Genomic DNA, 18,239 nt, shown 5'->3' on the forward strand with positions numbered 1-18,239 from the left:
CCGGGCGGGCCCTGCACGTCTCGCGAGCGGCCCGGAGCGGCGGGGGAGGCGGGGCCGGGGCGGCCGGGCAGGGCCGGGGCGGCGCCGGGGCCGGGCCGGAGCGGAGCCCGAGCGGAGCGGGGCGGCGGCCGGCGGGCGGGCGGGCGGGGGGGCGCGGGCCGGCGAAGATGGCGAACGTGGGGCTGCAGTTCCAGGCGAGCGCGGGGGACGCCGACCCGCAGAGCCGGCCTCTGCTGCTGCTCGGGCAGTTGCATCACCTGCACCGCGTGCCCTGGAGCCACGTCCGCGGGAAGCTGCAGCCCCGGGTCACCGAGGAGGTGAGCGGCCGCCGGCGCCCAGGCCCCCGCCCCCTGCCCTCGGGCCCCGCCGCCCCGCGGGAGCCGCCAAGCTCCGGAAGCCGCCCGGGGCACCTGGCCGGGCCGGCAGGGCTGACCGCAGCGCTTGAAGCCCGAGGCCCGGCCGCCCCATGCCCAGGGCCTCGGCCCACGCGGGCGGGCGGTGCCCCAGTGAGCGGCCTCGTGCAGGGCCCGGCTCCCCGCATGCGCCGGTGAAGGGCCCGTGCCTTGTCTCCCCCTGCAGCTCTGGCAGGCCGCCCTAAGCACGCTCAACCCCAACCCCACGGACAGCTGTCCCCTCTACCTGAACTATGCCACCGTGGCCGCCCTGCCCTCCAGGGTCAGCCGGCACAACAGCCCTTCGGCTGCCCACTTCGTCACCCGGCTCGTGCGGACCTGCCTGCCCCCCGGGACCCATCGGTGCATTCTGGTGAGTGCCGGGGGCCGCCCTGCTGCCGCTGGGGAGCCCGCCGCTCCGGAGCTCAGCCCCCCGCGGGGCCGGGCACCCCCGGCTCTCGGGCCCTCCGGGGAGGCCGTGCGGCCCCAACCCAGGACGCGGCACCCCTGCTTACAGACGGGGACGCTGAGGCCAGAGACACCAGGCCATTTACCCCAGATCAGCTTTGGCGGCAGCCCCGAGACCCAGACCCAGACTTCCCGCGCCCACGCCCCTCCACGTGGTACTTCCCGTCTTGGAGGCAGTCCAGGCCCGGGCCCACGTGTGCCTTCTCCCGCGGGGAGACGGTGGCCCCGGGAAGGGCCCGCGCAGCGGCTCTGCCGCCCCCGCCCCGCCCCGACTGTCCCCACCGAGGCCACTTCGCGGGGCGGGGGGCTCCCCAGGCCTCCCCCCTCCCCCGGTCACGGCGCCTCTCTGTGCTGCAGATGGTGTGCGAGCGCTCGGACGCCTTCGCCTCCGCCTGCGCCCTGGCCCGGGCCTTCCCGCTCTTCACCCACCGCTCTGGGGCTTCGCGCCGCTCGGAGAAGAAGACGGTGACGGTAGAGTTTTTCCTGGTGGGACAAGACAACGGGCCGGTGGAGGTGTCCACTCTGCAAGTGGGTGTCTGCAAGCTCGCGCCGCGTCCCCACACCAGCTGGGGCGGCTGGAAGGGGAGCCGGGGAGGACGGGCCGGCCGTGCTGTGGCGTCCCCGAGGAGGCCCCGGAGGCCTTTCCAGACCCGGGCCGGGCCCTGGGCAGGACCGCAGGGCCTTAGACCAAGGCGCCCCCGAGCACCTGCCCCGCACCAGGCACGCTGCTGCTTATCGGAGCATCCTGCCGGCGCGGGGACCACGGTTCCCTCTGCGGCGCACTTTGACATGTGTTACTTCACTGGATCTTCAGAATAATCCTTTTGAGGCCAGCAGGGCGGGGAGGGATTCCGGGTTAGAAGTCCCGGTGTGGGCCCAACATCGGGTGCCTTCCTGGTGGCGACTCTCCCAGACCCCGCGGCCGGGGCCCCACCCTCCCGGCCGGCCCGGCTGCCCTTCCCACCCCACCCCGCGCTGCTGTCCCGCCGGCACCCCTCACCCGCCGCCTCCTCCGCCTGGATTCTTTGCTCTAGCAGGAGAGGACACGCTTCCGTGTCTACCATCTTGCAACAGCTCCTTTTCTTTTCTTCCACTGATCTCCAAACTCTGAAAAAACATGGTCTAATTGCTTTGTCTGTCTTACCTCCCCTTTCCCCCCTCAGCCCACCAAAATCGAGTTTCCACCCCGCTTCCTGACATTGTTTTAAGGGCCCTGTCTGCTGGACATGAACATTTGTCATCCCTCCTTGCAGGGCCTGCCCCCCCCTCCCCGAGTCGTGCCTGCTTCCCATGCCCCCTCCAGCCTGCCGCCTTTCCCGAGCAGTCTGGCATTCCCGGCTCGCTTCCTCTTCTCTGGGTTCTTGGAGGGCCTGTGGGCTCCATCCCAGCGACGGGCGCCGACGACCACCCCTGCCCTCTAGCTGCAGGGAATTCCTTTTGAGTTCCGGGCCATGACCCTGCAGACCCCGGGGCCCAGGGCCTCTCCAGGCTCCATCCTCCTCAGCTTCCCTCTCCAGGCCCCTCCTGCTCCGGGCCTGCCTGGCCTCCATCCGGCTTCTGTCCTTCCAGGGGGAGCTGGCCATGGGCTGACACGGCTTCCCTCGGGGTCGGGCCCTCTGCCCGCTGGGTGCCATCCCACCTGATGTGACACATCTTTGCTTAGCTTCTGTGGCCTGCACTGGGACAGGAGCTTCCGGGGACAAGGACCCAGTGTGTGGCCCCAGCGTTGACCCACTGTGTGACGAGGGCCGGTGGGTCGGTGGGTCTCCTTGTCCCCCATAGCCAGTGCATTCTGCTTGGGTGCCGCCGCGGCCTGGGGGAGCCCCCACCCACACCCCCCACAGGCCCTGCTGGTCTCGCTGCCTCCAGGTGCCCTCCCTCCACTTCCCCTCCCACCGCTGCTCTTCGCTGGTGTACACGCAGGCAGCTGCTTGGTCCTCGGAGATGGGACCTGCTGTTCCTCCCGTCGTAGGGCTCTGCAGACTGAGGCTCAGAGACGTTGGTGACTGAGCGGGCCCATGCCAGCCAGAGGCCGAGCCAGGTCTTAACGGCGCCCACCACCCGCCAGCCTGCTCTCCTGTCTGTCTTGGAACATGGGCCACCCTGTGTAGCCTTTTCCATATTCTGGGGGCCTCCTCCCCCCGAGTCCCTGCGGTCTCTCATACCCTCCTGCCCTGGAGTGTTTGATGGACTGATGTGTTGTGATTCTCGGCTGGACTGGAGAACCTTAGACATCTTTGAATTCTCCGAGTCTCGTGTGCAGCCTGGCATGCAGTAGGTGCTCATAAAAACGTGAATGGAATGAATGAATGAATGAATGAATGAATGAATGATCGACCCTGGGATACGACGAGGCACAAGCTCTTCCCCAAGGCCATGAGGCTGCATGGTGGCAGAGGGTCCCCGGGAGCCTCCCTGGCCGCCCCCAGCCTCCCCCGCAGGTGCCGGCTGCGCTCTGGCCCGGCCGCGCTGCCTCGGGAGCTCTGAGCCCACGGAGGGCCTCCTTAGAGACAAGCCTTAGGGCACTGACGCACTTCCAGACAGCCACGGGCTGCGTCACAGATGAGCCACGGTCTCCGCGACGCCCACAGACAGAGACCCTCAGCCTCCCAGAGGAGAGCCCGCTGGCAGGCGGCGGAGACCACACGGTCACATCTCATATCCGAGCTGTCAAGTCCTGCGTCTCTGCCTTTGAGGCTTTGGGGTTTAATTACCTCGGGAGGGCAGAAGCTCTCGGAGCAATCCTGCCGGGCCTGGGAGGTGGCCGGGCTGCCACAGAGGACGGGGCGCCGGGTGCCGGGAAGGCGACGATGCCCACGCCGTCGGCGCCTCCGCTCCACCTGTGTGGCTCTGCCCTCTGGATGCTGCGTCTTCCCTGCACTGAGAGAGGCGGCCGGCATGCCCCGTGTCCGAAGCTGGGGGTGGGGGCGGGCATCGGGGTGCAGACGGGGCGCCGTGGGCAGCAGCTGGGCGGAGACGAGCGAGAGGGCCAAGAACCTCCAGGAGTGGTTTTTGCCGAAGCAGAAGCAGGACGGAGGTTCTTTGCAGAAAGTGGGGGCAGGGGGGCCGGGGAGGACAACCGGGGGGGGTTCCTGTGTGGCCCCCATGCTGGAGCACATACGTCTGTCTCCAGGGCTGGGTGCAGGATGGGGTCGGGTCCCTGTCCCCTTCTAGGCTCTGGGCCAGTGTGCGAGCTGCGCAAGGGCAAAGTCTATGACACTCCCACAGGAGAAAAATGCTACCCCCTGGCCAGAGGGCCACAAGGGGGACTAGCAGGTCCAGGGGCACAGGACTAAGAGAACGTTTACTCCTTTGGGAGGAAGCTTCCAGAAGGCATGGCCTTTAAGTGCCACCAAGGGTGGCTAGGATCTTGACAAGAGGCGAAGGGAGGGCGCATCGGTCAGCTGGGGCGGCCACAGCAAAACACTGCAGATGGGGTGGCTTCACCAACAAACTTTTATTTTGCACAGTTCTGAAGGCTGGACGTCTGGGATCAGGGTGGGCTCTGATGAGGATCCCTTCCTGGTTTGCAGGGGTGGCCTTCTGGCTGTGCCCTCCCTCTTCCTATGAGGACGCTAATCCCACCATGGGCCCACCCTCCATCACATCGGGGTTTAGGGCTCCGACATATGAGTTGGGGGGCGGTGCAGGCATTCAGCCCATAGCAAAGGACAGCACCTCCCCCGAGAGAGTTGGTGGCATCTAGGGAAGAAAGGGAAGCCTGAGGTGGAAGCGCACAGCATGCATTCAGGGCCAGGTATGAGGACCACCTGCCACCAGGATGAGCAGAGTGAGCAGCAGGAGAGCCCTGGAAAGGAAGGGGGGCCCCACTCACAGCAGGTGGGGATGCCAGGCCGAAGGATCTTTGTGTAACCTGGAGGTGAGGTACGGAGCTGTGTTGATCTCTCCGTAGATGGCGGGGTGGGTCACAGGCACCGTGGCTCTGGTTTCCCCCTGACCTGCCCCTCGATGACCTGTCAGCAGCCCCGAAACCTCCCCACAGTGGCATGTGCTGCCGATGCCTTTGGTCCCCGGGGGAATGGACAGGGAGGGACAGCTCTTCCTCCTTGGTCCTAGGTCCCCAGTGATGCCTCTGATTTCTTCCCCCCAGTGCTTAACAAACGCCACGGAAGGCGTGCGGCTGGCTGCCCGGATCGTGGACACTCCTTGCAATGAGATGAACACAGACACCTTCCTCGAGGTTCGTGGCCCCAGGGAGTCATAGGGTGGGACCAGGGTGGGAGAGGTGGTGGGAGCCCCCGGAAGTCAGAGGGCACCGGGGACACCCGGGGCTGCTGCGGGCAGGGTCCTGCTGTCCACTCAGCTGTGAGGGGCCCCCCGGCCTTTGCTGAGGGTGGAGGGGGGACAGAGCCTCCTCCCCAAGGCCTCTCTGCAGGCCTGCAGCCATGATCTGCAGGAAATTGTAGTTTGGAGGGTGAACCTTCTGTCCTGGATTTCATCGTGCTCAAAGCTGAGAGACTTGAGGCCCTGGCTTCCGAGCCCACTCCTCTCTGCCACGCAGGCGTCGGCTCATCTCTGGCCCAGAGCCTCAGCCTTGCCTTGATTTAAGCCATCTTCACGTGTCTTTTGTGTTGTTTTTTCCACGAATGTGTCCAGGAGATTAAGAAAGTTGGAAAAGATCTGGGGATCACCCCAACTATCATCCGGGATGAGGAGCTGAAAACCAGAGGATTTGGAGGTGGGTCGGGCTAGGCCTTGTGGGCCGTGGCCTGGGGCTGGTCCTGGGTGCTGGGGGTGGCAGGGTGGCAGTGGGTCACATGCTATGTTGCCTCAGGCTTCCCTTGAAAGGAGCCAGCCTGTGTCCAACCCCAAGGCCAGACCTTGGGAAGCAGACCATCTCTAGGGGAGAAAGGAGGCACTGATTCAGATTCTGGAAGCTGCCGTGTCCAAGTCCTTCTCCGGCCCACTCCCTGTCCACAAGGGCTGTTGTCCTGGCTCGCTGGGCCAACTCAGCGGGACCTTTCTGCTCCTTGATTACACAAGCCCACGTTCACATCAGGGCCTCATCATTACAGCTCCCTTTCCCTGGAGTCACTTCCTGAGATACTTCACAGCGGGGCCATCTCACCCTGTATGTCTCAGGTCGAAGCCACCTCCTCAGAGGGCCTTTCCTGTTGACCAGGCCCATCCTCCCTGCCCACCCCCAGGCACTGGAGGTATGGTGACAAGTAGGATAAGGCACTTTCAGTCCTGCTGGGGTGGTCACCGTATTCCTTATCCATGGCTGCCCAACGACCTTCTCCAGAAGGAAGTGACTGAAGGCAACACACAGTCCTGTGCGAGGGGCATCGGGCATGGCCGGGCTGGGTCCTGGGCCTGGGTTCTCTCCCAGGTGGAGAATGATGTGTTGATCAGGTCGGCTGTCATCTGAAGGCTCGACTGGGGCTGGTGATGTGGTCCCAGCCAGTCTCACTCACAGTGTTGTCACCAGGCCTTGGGGCCATGCTGGCTGTTCCTTGTCATGTGGGCCTCTCCGTGAGCAGCTCACAGGTAGCTGCCGCTTCGCTCGAAGCAAGGTTTCTGGGTGAGGAAGAGAGGAAGAGTGAGCAAGCAAGAGGGAGGCAAGGTCTTTGTTTGCAAACTAATCTTGGAAGTAGGAGCTCAGCACTTCTAACATGTCGGGAAGTGACACCTAAGGTTCCGTCCACACTTGGGGTGAAGGGATCCACGTGTTCCAGAAGGCGCAGAGGCGGGGATCGGTGGGGACTCTCCTAGAGGACCTGCCAAGGAACATGTAAGGCACCAACATGTGGAGGGACAGGCTACTCGCGTCAGGGAAATCTTCACAGAGGACATGGCGTTGGCAGCGGGTCTTGCAGGATGTACGGGAGTCTGTCGGGTGGCCATTATTGGTTCTCATCCTGATTTTCGTGATTCTTCATTTCGGTTACTGGGGGACCTTGAGGCATGGTCTCTGCCCACAAGAGGCTTTCTTGAGAAGATGGGGCCCATGAACCCAACGGCGAGGCAGTGGGGGAGCAGGCTCGGAAAGGGGGGTGTGGCTCTGAGTGCACCGAGGGCTCCGGGAGGGGAAAACGAGCGTGGGCTGGAGTGGCCTTGAAGCATTATCCAAAAATCATTTCATTCTGCAATCCTGTTCATTTCTTTCTGGGAATGATACAGTTTTGTTTTGTTTTGTTTTGTTTTGTTTTGTTTTGTTTTGTTTTGTTTTTTTTCTCAGCGGGTTTTCTTGCTTAACGATACTTCGCATAGAATTCGTTTGCAGTCCCAGAGCATTGGAACTGATTTGCATTCCCCGATCCCACGCTGGCCAGGGGGCAGGAGAGGGAGCGGGGAACTCGGGCTTGGGCTGCACACTCTCCAGGAGAAATATTCACACGCCAGTGGATATTTTGGGGGCGGGGGGAGAGCTGTTGGTTCCGGGGGGCTGCTGGGGGTTCTCCGCTCAGTTCAGCCTGAGTCCAACTGACCCTCCCCCTGTGCTTTCTGTAGGAATCTATGGTGTTGGCAAAGCTGCCCTCCACCCCCCCGCGCTGGCCGTCCTCAGCCACACCCCAGAAGGAGCCACCCAGACCATTGCATGGGTGGGCAAAGGGATCGTCTATGACACCGGGGGTCTCAGCATCAAAGGGAAGGTGAGGTGCTGGGGGGCCCAGTGATTGGGCAGGTCCAGGGGCGGGGAGGGCTCAGGGTGGCCTCGTTACTCTCAGAGGCGCCAGAGGAAGACAGCGAGCAAATTTTCTGGGACCTTGGCATTGGGGCATGCCTCCGGGCAGCCAGGTTCAGGAGAGTCAGCAGGGCTGATCCCGCTTCCCACGGGGAGACAGTTTTGTGTCCACACTCCATGCAGGCGTCTGGGAACAAAGAGTCTGGACAGGATCCAGAGAAAAGCCACAATCAGGATTAAAAGGCTGGAAAAACAAGCCTACCGAGGCAAGGTTTAGGGAATCGGTGGTCCTGTCTGAAGAGAGGGGTGCGGGTGGTGCCCACTGTCCCCACGACCGTCAGGGTTTGCACAGACAGAAAGCTTGGTGCGGTGTGCACGAGCCAGCCTGGCGTGCAGGCCGCCCTGTGAAGGCCGAGGGCCGTGGGCCCACACGCAAGCCGCCCACCCGTGTTCCCAGGAGGCACGGCCACAGGGGTCTCTCCTATGGAGCCTCTAGGTCCAGTCGTGTCGGGAGGCTGGGCCCCCACGGACCCCGGCTGTGGCTGCACCTGCCCGCCTCCACGCTCGGCACATTCGGGCCTGCTGTGCGTCGGGAGCCAAGGTGGCACCAGGAAGGGGAGGAGGGACACGTCTTCATCTGCTCATGTCACACACTCGGGTTGAGCAACTGCTGGGCACCGGGCCCAGCCTGGGCTCTGTGGTGCCAGGACCCGGAAGGCCCGGGAAGGAGCAGACGTGTGAAATCCGTGCCCTTGGAGACCTGGGAGAAGAGGGGCAGCCTTCCCAGAGAGAAAGCTCTAGAAGAGAGAAGACAAGCCAAGCTCACATCGAGGGCTGGCAGCCCGCGTGCTCACAGATGTGTCCTGTTGGCCCCAGGGCTGGTCTATAATCTGAATTACTTACCAATATTTTAAAAACAGGAACAATGCTCACAGAAGACTGGCTGTCTGACCTTTTGGAAACTCAGGGTATCTGGTGGCAGCCCGTGGGAGCTGAGAGGCGCCACCCCACGGACGCAGCCTGCACGGTCTGGCTCGCTGCAGTTCTAGCACTTTCTGACCTGAACCGCAGTGTCAGTCGCTATTTGAGGGAGAGATTGTGTGCGACCATTTGCACCATTAGCCGAGTGTGTTTGGTACCTAGAGTGGATGGTCTTTTGTTTAACGTCCCTCCCCCCATAAGCAATTAGTCTTTTCAGGACTAATCAGGAAATGATCCGATAATAAAGGTGTAAAGAAGCAAACGCCAATAGTGAATTCACCCTTGTTGAATTCCATACATATTATCATGCTGGTAAAAAATTAAAATAAATATCACAAGGACTCCTGACTGGCTCGGTCAGTGGAGTGTGTGACTCTTGATCTTGGGGCCGTGAGTTCGAGCCTCATGTTGGGTGGAGAGATGACTTAAAAGCAAAATCTTTAAAATAAATAGGTAAATGAATATATAAGTATTACAGTGCACATAAAACAGCACCGGGTGGACACTTTTTTTGGGACACTTTTAAATAACGTTACTGTGATGTTGGGGATGGAAAGAACTTATGCCTCCCTACTGGTCCATTGTGGTAAAACGGATGTTAGCGTTCCAAGTTTCTGTTTTCAGGCCTGTCGCTTCTGCAGATTTGTCACTGACTTTATCAAAACTGATCTTTTCTGCATCTTGACATTCACTACGTGGACAGAGGTATCAGATGTGTCCGTCTGTCTGCACTCGTGGTTGGTCCCACAACCCGATCAGTTTTAATTTTGCAGAGTTTCTATTGCCTGAAGCAGTCAGGATACAGACACCCAGGAGAAGGCTTTCCCATCAGGATCGGTTGGCAGAGGCTGGCATTTCCCGAGAAACGCCAGAGATCCTGATCCCCTCTGTGTCTTCAGCTCTTTGAGCCTGAGTCCAGCGGCCTTCACAGGTCTGTGGAGTACCGATGTGTTAAACCTGAGTCCAGTAGCTCCCGTAGACGGGGGGAAGCTGAGAGTCCCGGGCTCCCCGCACCCGTGCGTTTGCTGGGAGTCCACTGCTAGCGGCAGAAGTGTGGCATCGCAGGCACCGTGGACGTGGCTCTGATTCCATTCCCTGCCAGGAGGAGCCTGTGCCTGTGGGGCCAGCTGGGTAAACAGCCGGGTTTGAACCTCCTTTCTGATTAGAACTCACTCCAGCAGATTTTTCAAGAGAACCATTTTGCCACCAATGACAGCGGCCGACTGACTTTTAGTTGATTTTTTTTTTTTTTTTTTACAAAATATACTTGTATTTAGTTCTCAGACCCTCCACAGACAATGCGCCCCCTCTAGCTGCACCTGGTCCTGGCAGCCCTCTCTCATCCACGAGGCCACCCCTCTCTCTCTTGCCCTGGAGGCACCTGAGTGCTGGTGGGTAGAATTGTAAGCTCCTTCCTCCTAGGATCTGATGCTTGTTTGGGCTGCTGGCTTGTTGGAGGGCCAGTGTGAGAAGCGGGGGCTCCTGGGAGTTACTCATTTTGCTGTGGGGGGAGGGCACCCGATCCAGTTGTGGAGGACAAGCCGCTCCATGTCCAAAGACGTCAAAGCCAAACCAGAGTCAATGTGAATGCAGGTCTCAAATGTGTTAATCTCAGGACCCCTTCCTCTCTTAAGAAAGCATTGATCCCAAGGAGATTTTTTTTTTCATAAGAATGATGTCTATTGATATTTACCATATTAGAAATTAAGACCGGGAAAGATATGTAGTAATGTACTGCAAAACAACCGTATATAAATCCATTGCACTTTAATGTCAGTAAGACAATTTCATGAAAATTAACTAGATTTTCCAAAACAAAAAGAAGTTCTTGAGAAGAGTGGCATTGTTTTACATTTTGCCAATCTCTCTCGCACATCCGCCTTGATAGGAGAGCTGTGATCGTGTATCTGCTTCTGTGTTTAGTCTGTTGTGATATGTTGTCTTAGTCGAAATAGAAAAAGAAAATCTGGCCTCACTCACTTTGTAGTTGGAAAAGGGAGAAATATTTTAGTGCCCTTTACAGATCACGAAGGACATTCTTCTTTGCTATTACACCAAAACTCGACAAGTGGGTAGCTCTGAAAGGTGAGTGATCGTGTGGGCCAGAAACCAACAGTGAATCTGTACGGTTACCCTAGCGTCGAGGGTCTACCTTGAGCTTTGAATACATGATTTCGTAATACGCACGGGTCCTTCAGAAGACATGGTTCCCGGAGTTCTGTGGAACCTCCACATTTTGGCCCAACGTGGGATAATTTTTGGAAGTCACGCTTGGTACCACCATCCACCTCATTTTAAAAATCGCTATTAAGAAGCTGTCACGGACGCAGATAGAAGTTTTTCAAGATTGCGATTTTTTTGTTTGTTTGCTTGAAAGCTCAAATGTTACCACTGGCACCAGTTCCAGCAGCGGTTCTCCTGAAGGGAGAGGTTCACTTTGCTCTTCTTTGAGGAGACATCAGCTAGATACCCGAGTCCCAATAACCCATCGCGTGGCAGTTGTTGTTTGAAGAAATGACGGTGCTGTGGAGTCCGAGGCTTCCGCTCTACGCACCCGGCCAGTGCCTGGGGACAGCGGGGGACGCTGTGCGCGAACCTTCCCCTCCATCACACACAATATTGAAAACACCTTCGTCCGGCGCTTGAGCTTTCGAACGGTTGGTGATTCTCCTGCTTCAGCGAGGAGACTCCGGTGGGGTCGGTGGTACTTTATTTCCCTAGAGAGCAGAGGCGAGGCCAGGGACCGTCCCCACCGGGGCTGCGGCCCACCGTTGCTCTGCTGCGCCGGGCAGGTGTCAACCCCCTGAAACGGGAGGTGACATCTTCGAGTGACTCCGGAAATCGTGTCTTTCATAAACACAGGAGTAACCTGGGGGGGGGGGGCAGTCTGCAAAGCTCACACAGTCAATTGAGTTACATTTGCAGTTTGGCGTTTGTTCTGTCTGGTTGGGAGGCCCCCGGTGACAGGCAGACACCGTTTTCTCAGTGGCCGCCTCGAGCTACTCCGTAGGGGCCGTTTTGCGAGTGGTTTGATTCCAGATCTGAGGCCCCGTTTTTCCATTTAAACAATTCTGTGCTTTCTCACCGATTAGGTCAAAGAGACAGCTTATTTTCAATAGTGCTAGCTGGGTCATTTTCACTCAACTTAATTGTAAAAGCAGCTCGGTTTATGTCTAAAAATACTTTCCATTAAAACTTGAGGCTCGTGTAATCCGATAAGGGTTCAAAAAAAATCACTCCGTACATTTCAAACCCAAATCCTACATCCGATGACCTGTTGTTAATTTAAAGTATGAACTTGTCAATTAGAGCTGGGAACCTATAAAATGTAAAAATGTGTAACCACTCTCAACCGGTTTGTAGAAAATCACAGTTCCCGCTGCAGCGGGAGGGAGCCTGCGCCACTCACGGCCCTCATTAGACAGCGACGGGGCGGGCGGTGGGGTGGGATGGGGATGCGACAGCGACATTGGGGAAGGGTTCACGTGAACCCCGGCGGGTTGTTTGAGGCAGTGACGTCAGGAGCAGAGAGAGCTGAGGCCGAAGGGGTCGCTGAGGCCAGGTGGCGGCAGGTTGCGGGCCGCTCCCCCGGCGGCTGGTGGCCAGGGCGGGGTGGAGGTGCTGCAGAACGGCCGCCTCGGTGGTGGCATCAGGGAGGGAGTCCGGGCACAGGGGCAGAGAGGGCCGATGCGGACAGACCCCAGGGGTACTTGGCAGCCCCGGAGACGGGCCAGGGTGGCAGTGTCGTAGGAGCCAGGCCACGGTGCCCCGGGTCCCCATCCCCTCCCACCTCTGGTTCATCAGGTAACCCCAAAGCTCTGCTCCAGCAAAAAGAGCCCATCGCCTTTGGCCATTCTGTCCCATTGCTTCTGGGCCATTCTGTCCCATTGCAACAGCCACTTGACCAGGGGGAGTTTCTTGGGTTCTGTGTGTGCTGTGGGGACCTGGCAGCGGGCCCCACAGATCAACATCCACTCACGCTCTTTGTGCCCCTTCCAGACCACCATGCCTGGGATGAAGAGGGACTGCGGAGGTGCCGCGGCCGTCCTGGGGGCCTTCAGAGCTGCCATCAAGCAGGTGAGTGCAGCCCCGCCCTCTGCAGTCCTCTCGGAGGGGGGCTCCCTGGTGTGAGCTGTCCACCCTCCTCCCCCAGGTCCCTGCCCAGGTGCTCCTATGACCCCTGGCTCCATGCTTCTCCCCCACCTCTGCACTGTCACATGGGGCACCCAGGGCTCCCAGAGCTGCCTGCCTCTCGCCAGGGCTCCACTACCTGAGTATCACCTCTCCTGGGGCTGTCACTCTCCTGAAAGTAGCACCTCTTCTTGAGTGGCCAGGTCTGTCCTGGCATCAGGACGGGCTGTCTGGGAAGCGCCCCAGCACGTAGAATGCTCAGGGCTCGGACTCCCTGTTCATAGGGAGCCACTTGGCAGCGCGGCTTCATCAGCTGGTGGCCTCGAATGGTCTCAGGACTCCAAGGGTGCTGCAGCGGGGTGCTGAGGGTCCCCTACCCCGCAAAGGCCACGGCCTAGAGGCTCCACTCTTAACTCCAAATTCTGTAGACCTTGACGTGAGCCACAAAATAAATAATGGTGGCGATGGCTTATAACTTAAACTAAGAACCTGTACATCCCTAAGTACGAACCAAGCGTCGAATGAGTAAGTAGGGGAGGGAGCGCTGTTTCTCGAGAGCCCCCTACCGTTGCCCGCTGCAGAGGAGGGATGGAAGCAGCAGGTCGCTGCGGGGCAGGCAGCACTGTGACTACCGCCTCGGGTGAGAGCGAGCACCGCTGCTAGAACCCGAGTGGGGCAGTGCCTGGGAGCAGGCGAAGGACTGCACCTGTGGCGTTAGGGGCACCTGCGGCAGGGAACGCCGCCGTGTCTGGCGGAGCTGTTTGTAAGGCTGGAGGGGGCAGGAGGGGGCCTGGCGTGCCTGGTGCCCAGAGGAGACGCGTCCCGGTTAAGGGCTGGTGTCCAGGAGCAGAGGACCGGCAGGGACGGCACGTGGGGCCCCCAGGCCCTGCCACTGCCCCCTGGGGTGGGTTCAGGACCCCTGGACGGCAGAACCTGCCTCAGCCTGCCTCCTGCACACTTCTCAGCGTACAAACGTCATATTTGGCATCAGACCCCTGACCTCGTGCCTAAATTTCTGTGAGGCAAGCTGTCCCCAGCCCCCACGCCTCTGCTTGAGTGTAGCTTGCTTTGGTGCGGCCGTGCGCAGCTCGGGGGTTTGTGCCGCGGGGACACTGACCGCTGACCACGCTTTGTGGACGGGCCGCAGGGACTGAGCTTCCAGCCCGGCTCACGCCCGGCCGGGTGGTAGAGCCAGGATTGCAGCGGGGAGCCCAGCCCCACCCCTGGCTCATTGCTGCATCGTGGGGGCTCTGCTGGAGGAGGCACGGCCCCCCACCGTGGGGAGTCTGCTCTCTGCCCCCCGGGCCTCCGTCTGCCCAGGGGCGTGGAGAACTCCGGCCCGTCCTCCCTCCCCCATGCGCGGCCAGCCTCTGTTCCCTCTGCCCCTGTTCCCTCCAGGGTTTCAAAGACAACCTCCACGCCGTGTTCTGCTTGGCGGAGAACTCTGTGGGTCCCAACGCTACGAGGCCCGACGACATCCACCTGCTGTACTCGGGGAAGTAAGGCTGTTCCCCTCGCCACCGGCCCTGCCACAGCTCGCAGGGGGGCCCTCTCCCTGTCAGGGCCGCCCAGCTGGGGGGCTGGTTTCACCCTGCTCACTCCAGCCTGGGGACATCCCGTGGGGAGGATGCCCTGTCCCCCCCGCCCCCCGAGGCAGCAGGCCACCTGCTCCCTGGGGGAGGGGAAGTGGCCGCTTCTCAGGCAGGTGGCAGGTGGAGGTGTGGGACTCCCTCCCGGTGCCTGGCATAGGATCCACCCTGCCGTGGTGGGATGAGCCCCTCCTGACCTTAAGGTCTTGGTGGGTCTGAAGCCCTGCCCTCTCCGAGGCCCTCTGTGGGGGCCCTCCCTGCCCTTCCGGGTGAGTCAGCCCTGGGACTGCTCCTTCTTGGCTGCCGAAGGACACCCCTAGAAGGGTGCGGGTGCAGCCCAGGAGCAGGTGACCTGGGCTCACAGTAGGAGAGTCCACTCACCTCCCCATCCGGGTTTGCTGGTCCCCAGGGTGACCCCGAGACATGCCTCTCCTTTTACATTTACCCAGCGTCTGGCCTTGTGGGGAAGGGCTGGCCCAGTGCCGTCTATGCCACCCGCACAGCCTTGCTCTCCCATCCTGCAGACAAAGAAACTGAGGCGCCGGGGGCTGGGTGGCTTTCCCTGGCTCCCGGGGGAGGACAGTGGGGGAGGGGGGAGTGGAGCCTCCCCGGTTCCCAGGGGCCTCCCCCGCAGTGCCCCAGGCAGCAGGGTACCTGAGCCGGGGTGTCTGCTGCGCCCAGGACCGTGGAAATCAACAACACCGACGCGGAGGGCAGGCTGGTGCTGGCGGACGGTGTGTCCTACGCCTGCAAGGACCTGGGCGCCGACATCATCCTGGACATGGCCACGCTGACCGGGGCTCAGGTGGGCCGCTGGGACCCCAGAGGCGGAGCTGCAGCTGTCCTAACCCAGGCGGCCTGGCCGAAGAGGCCGAGGAGGCGGGGGTGCCCCAGGTCCCTGGTGCTCGACACGCTGGGGGGGGCAGAGCTGGGGGGCTGGGTCCCAGCGCCGGGCAGCCGAGGGGCGCCGTCCCCGGGGGGCCGCTCACGCTCTGGTTGCTTGCTCTGCTTCTCACCCGCCTCCTGCCTGTGCTCCCCCACCCCCCCCCCCCGCCAGGGCATCGCCACCGGCAAGTACCACGCCGCCGTGCTCACCAACAGCGCCGAGTGGGAGGCGGCCTGCGTGAAGGCCGGGCGGAGGTGCGGGGACCTGGTGCATCCCCTGGTCTACTGCCCCGAGCTGCACTTCAGCGAGTTCACCTCGGCCGTGGCCGACATGAAGAACTCGGTGGCGGTAGGTTCGCAGGGCGCCCGCCGAGCCCCGGCCTGGGGAAACCCGGGGGACCCCGGACATAGTGGGGCGCCCCAGATCCATGCTCAGGGTGGAAGCCCCCAGAGCGGGGACGGGTCTCTCGCTGGTCTCCCTGCCGGCGCGTCCAGGGTGACCGGAGCCAAGGGTGCCCCCTCTCTGGGTCGGCTGCCTCACTGGCTCCAGTGGCCCCCAGGTGAAGGCAGACCCCTCAACCCACGCGCGAGGTCCTTGGGGTCCCTCTCTGCAGTGTCCTGGCAGCGGGCCCCCACCCCCAGGACCCTTCTTGTAGCCACCGGGGGGAGGCCGTGGCTGAGGGCGGTGGCCGAGAGGGCACAGGGGCGTCCACACGAGTCCAAGCGGAGGCAGCCCCGGATGCACTTTGGCGGAGCACCCCCTGCCCCATGTCCTGACTGCCCAGGACAGAAAGGTCACGATGTGTTCTCTGCCCCCCCAGGACCGGGACAACAGCCCAAGCTCCTGTGCTGGGCTCTTCATCGCCTCACACATTGGCTTTGACTGGCCTGGGGTCTGGGTCCACCTGGACATCGCCGCTCCAGTGCACGCCGTGAGTCCAGCCCCCCCTACCCCGTGCCCTCCTCCCCCACCTGCCCAGACCCCCCTGCACACCCCACACACTGCCCTGGCTGCTCCCACTCCCACATGCATTCAGAACCCCTCTCTGGCTCCAGGCTGGGCTCTCAGAAGGTTCTGTGTTGGGGTCACACTGCCTGTGGCCTGACCTCCGGCCAGCTGCGCCCCCAGTCTCTGGTCTCCTCGTCCCTGGAAACAGAGTGGCTGCTGTGGCGGCCCCTCTCTAGCCAGCCTGTCAGCTGGAGGCCCAGGGCCCTCAGCTCACCCTGTCCCACCCAAGAAGACCTGGGGGTTGGGGCCAGCATGCCCAGAGCCATCCCACCACCCTGTCCCCCACTGGGTCCTGGGAGTGACAGGAGAGCAGGAGGGAGGCCATAGGGTAAGTGGGGGGTGTGCGCCCTCATCCTGGACCCGGAGCGCCTTCCCGCAGAGCTGGGCTCGCTGACGAGGCCGCGCTCAGCCTGCCAGAGGGTCTCCAGCCTGTCCTTCATCCCCAGGGTGAGCGCGCCACGGGCTTCGGCGTCGCCCTCCTGCTGGCGCTCTTCGGCCGGGCCTCTGAGGACCCTCTGCTGAACCTGGTGTCCCCACTCGGCTGCGAAGTGGATGCCCAGGAGGGGGACGTGGAGAGGGACTCCAAGAGGCGCAGGCTCGTGTGAGGCCGGCACTCCCCGGCCCCCTGTGACACAAGGCTCTTTACCTCACTTTGCACTGATTAATTTTAAGCAATTGGAAGATTATATCTTAAGATAGGCTTTGGTTTGTTTTTATTTGTAGTTGTCACAGTGGTAGAAACAGCTCCTTCTGTCGTAGAAGAGAGCTTAGGGTCTGGAGGATGGCCTGGGATGGGTGGGGAGCACTTCGGCTTGCTGGGTGGGGAGCACTATGGCTTGCTGCTGTTCCAGTGATCTTCCAGCCTCTCCGTGAGCCTCTACAGACTCTGCTCCCTCCTGCGGAGGCTCCTGGAGGCATGGGTGGCCCTTTGGGCCTCCTGCCCCTGCTCAGTACACACGGTGGGTGCCCATGGCTTTGTCTTCGGCCCCAGACCCCGCCCATGGCACCCACATTCTAGAGAGCCCAGGCCCGTGCCACTGCCTCCAGGCAGCCCACCCCTCTGGAAGGCTGGAGGTGACTTGTTTCAGGGACACAATCTTACAGCACAAGGGGAGTCTCTGGGCCCTTAGGATTCCCTGGAGGTTGAAGTAAACACAGCTGTATCACATCACACCTCTGCCTCCGCCTCCTCTGTCTCTCACCCTGAGGCCTGTCCATGGCTCTGAGGCTCCAGATACTCGCACCTTCTTGAAAACCAGCCTCCAGCATGGAGATGCGGCTGCGTGACCTCACTGTTGCTCCTGGGAGCGCTGGGGCCCGGGAGGGGGCCGGAGCGGGCCCGGGTCTCCATCAGTGGCTGCCTGGCCCAGGCTGTGGCGGTTTTCTGAGGTTTCATGGAGCAGACTTCCCCTGGAGGCCCCCGGGGCTGTCTGGGGGGCTCTCCTGCGCCCCTGTGGTGTGCTCCCCCCTGAGCTCGTCAGGGGGCCGGTGCTGTATGGAGTCAGGCGTGTCGAGGCCCCCTGGGCGCAGCCTGGGTGCTGAAGGACACGGATTCCGGACACTCCCCTCCCGGGTGCGCGTGTGGCACGTGAGGCAGGCCCCAGGGCACCTGGGAGCCAGCTTCCCCCTGTTGGGGCGAGAGAGCGAGCAGGGCCCTGCGCTGCTCCATCCCGGTGGGCTGCCTGGACGGAGAGGAAGGTGTGGGGGATCGGGCACCGCCTCCCCTGGGAGGGAGGTGGAGACCACGGCTGCGGGACGCGGGTCACCCGACTGTGCCCTGGCCCACTGACCGCCTCCCCCCTGCTCAAGGGTCCCCAGACTCCCAAGTCCCTTCCCCAGCTCTGGAAATCAAGGTGACTTTGTGGGCTCGATCCCACACAAATATTTATTAACTGCCTGCCGCGCGCGGTGCTGGCTGGGCCCGGAAAAGGCAAGGAGCAGCTCCGAGGCCCCGGCCCTGTCTGGGAAAACCATGGCCCGACACGCTAAGTGACAATAATAGCAGTCACAAGGTGGTAGGTGGGCAGCGGGCTCTGTGAGCCGAGGGGAGGCACCGTGGGGGGCCGGAGGGGCCAGGAGCCTTCACGGTTCATTAGCCTGCTTAATGGCCTTGCACTAGGCAGCTCTCTCCAGCT

General features: G+C 61.6%; 1 protein-coding gene across 4 annotated transcripts; it reads left to right on the forward strand.

The window, feature by feature from the left end:
- The first annotated feature begins 130 nt into the window (after positions 1–130).
- NPEPL1 (aminopeptidase like 1) lies at positions 131–17,277 on the forward strand. Of its 4 annotated transcripts, none has more exons than XM_072801582.1 (12): positions 131–317; positions 580–765; positions 1,218–1,331; positions 4,972–5,061; positions 5,478–5,559; positions 7,335–7,477; positions 12,490–12,567; positions 14,020–14,120; positions 14,892–15,015; positions 15,268–15,444; positions 15,917–16,027; positions 16,551–17,277. In XM_072801582.1, exons 1-12 carry the CDS (start codon positions 168–170, stop codon positions 16,707–16,709), a joined length of 1,515 nt encoding a protein of 504 aa, XP_072657683.1. In that variant the 5' UTR covers positions 131–167; the 3' UTR covers positions 16,710–17,277. The 4 variants fall into 4 exon arrangements, with proteins under 4 accessions (XP_072657683.1, XP_072657685.1, XP_072657682.1 ...); XM_072801581.1 differs by having other exon boundaries at positions 132–317; positions 1,218–1,388; XM_072801584.1 differs by lacking the exon at positions 580–765.
- The last annotated feature ends 962 nt before the right edge of the window (positions 17,278–18,239 follow it).

This window comes from Canis lupus, chromosome 26 (genome assembly GCF_048164855.1).
Source record: "Canis lupus baileyi chromosome 26, mCanLup2.hap1, whole genome shotgun sequence".
Classification (NCBI taxonomy): domain Eukaryota; kingdom Metazoa; phylum Chordata; class Mammalia; order Carnivora; family Canidae; genus Canis; species Canis lupus.

What these genes read in the sequence shown, in the direction of transcription:
- NPEPL1 (XM_072801581.1), top strand. Translation starts at nt 168, where the DNA reads ATGGCGAACGTGGGGCTGCAGTTCCAGGCGAGCGCGGGGGACGCCGAC. An exon ending in AGCCCCGGGTCACCGAGGAG is followed by an intron (nt 318 to 579) that starts GTGAGCGGCCGC and finishes CTCCCCCTGCAG; the next exon opens with CTCTGGCAGGCCGCCCTAAG. An exon ending in CCACGCTGACCGGGGCTCAG is followed by an intron (nt 15,016 to 15,267) that starts GTGGGCCGCTGG and finishes CCCCCCCGCCAG; the next exon opens with GGCATCGCCACCGGCAAGTA.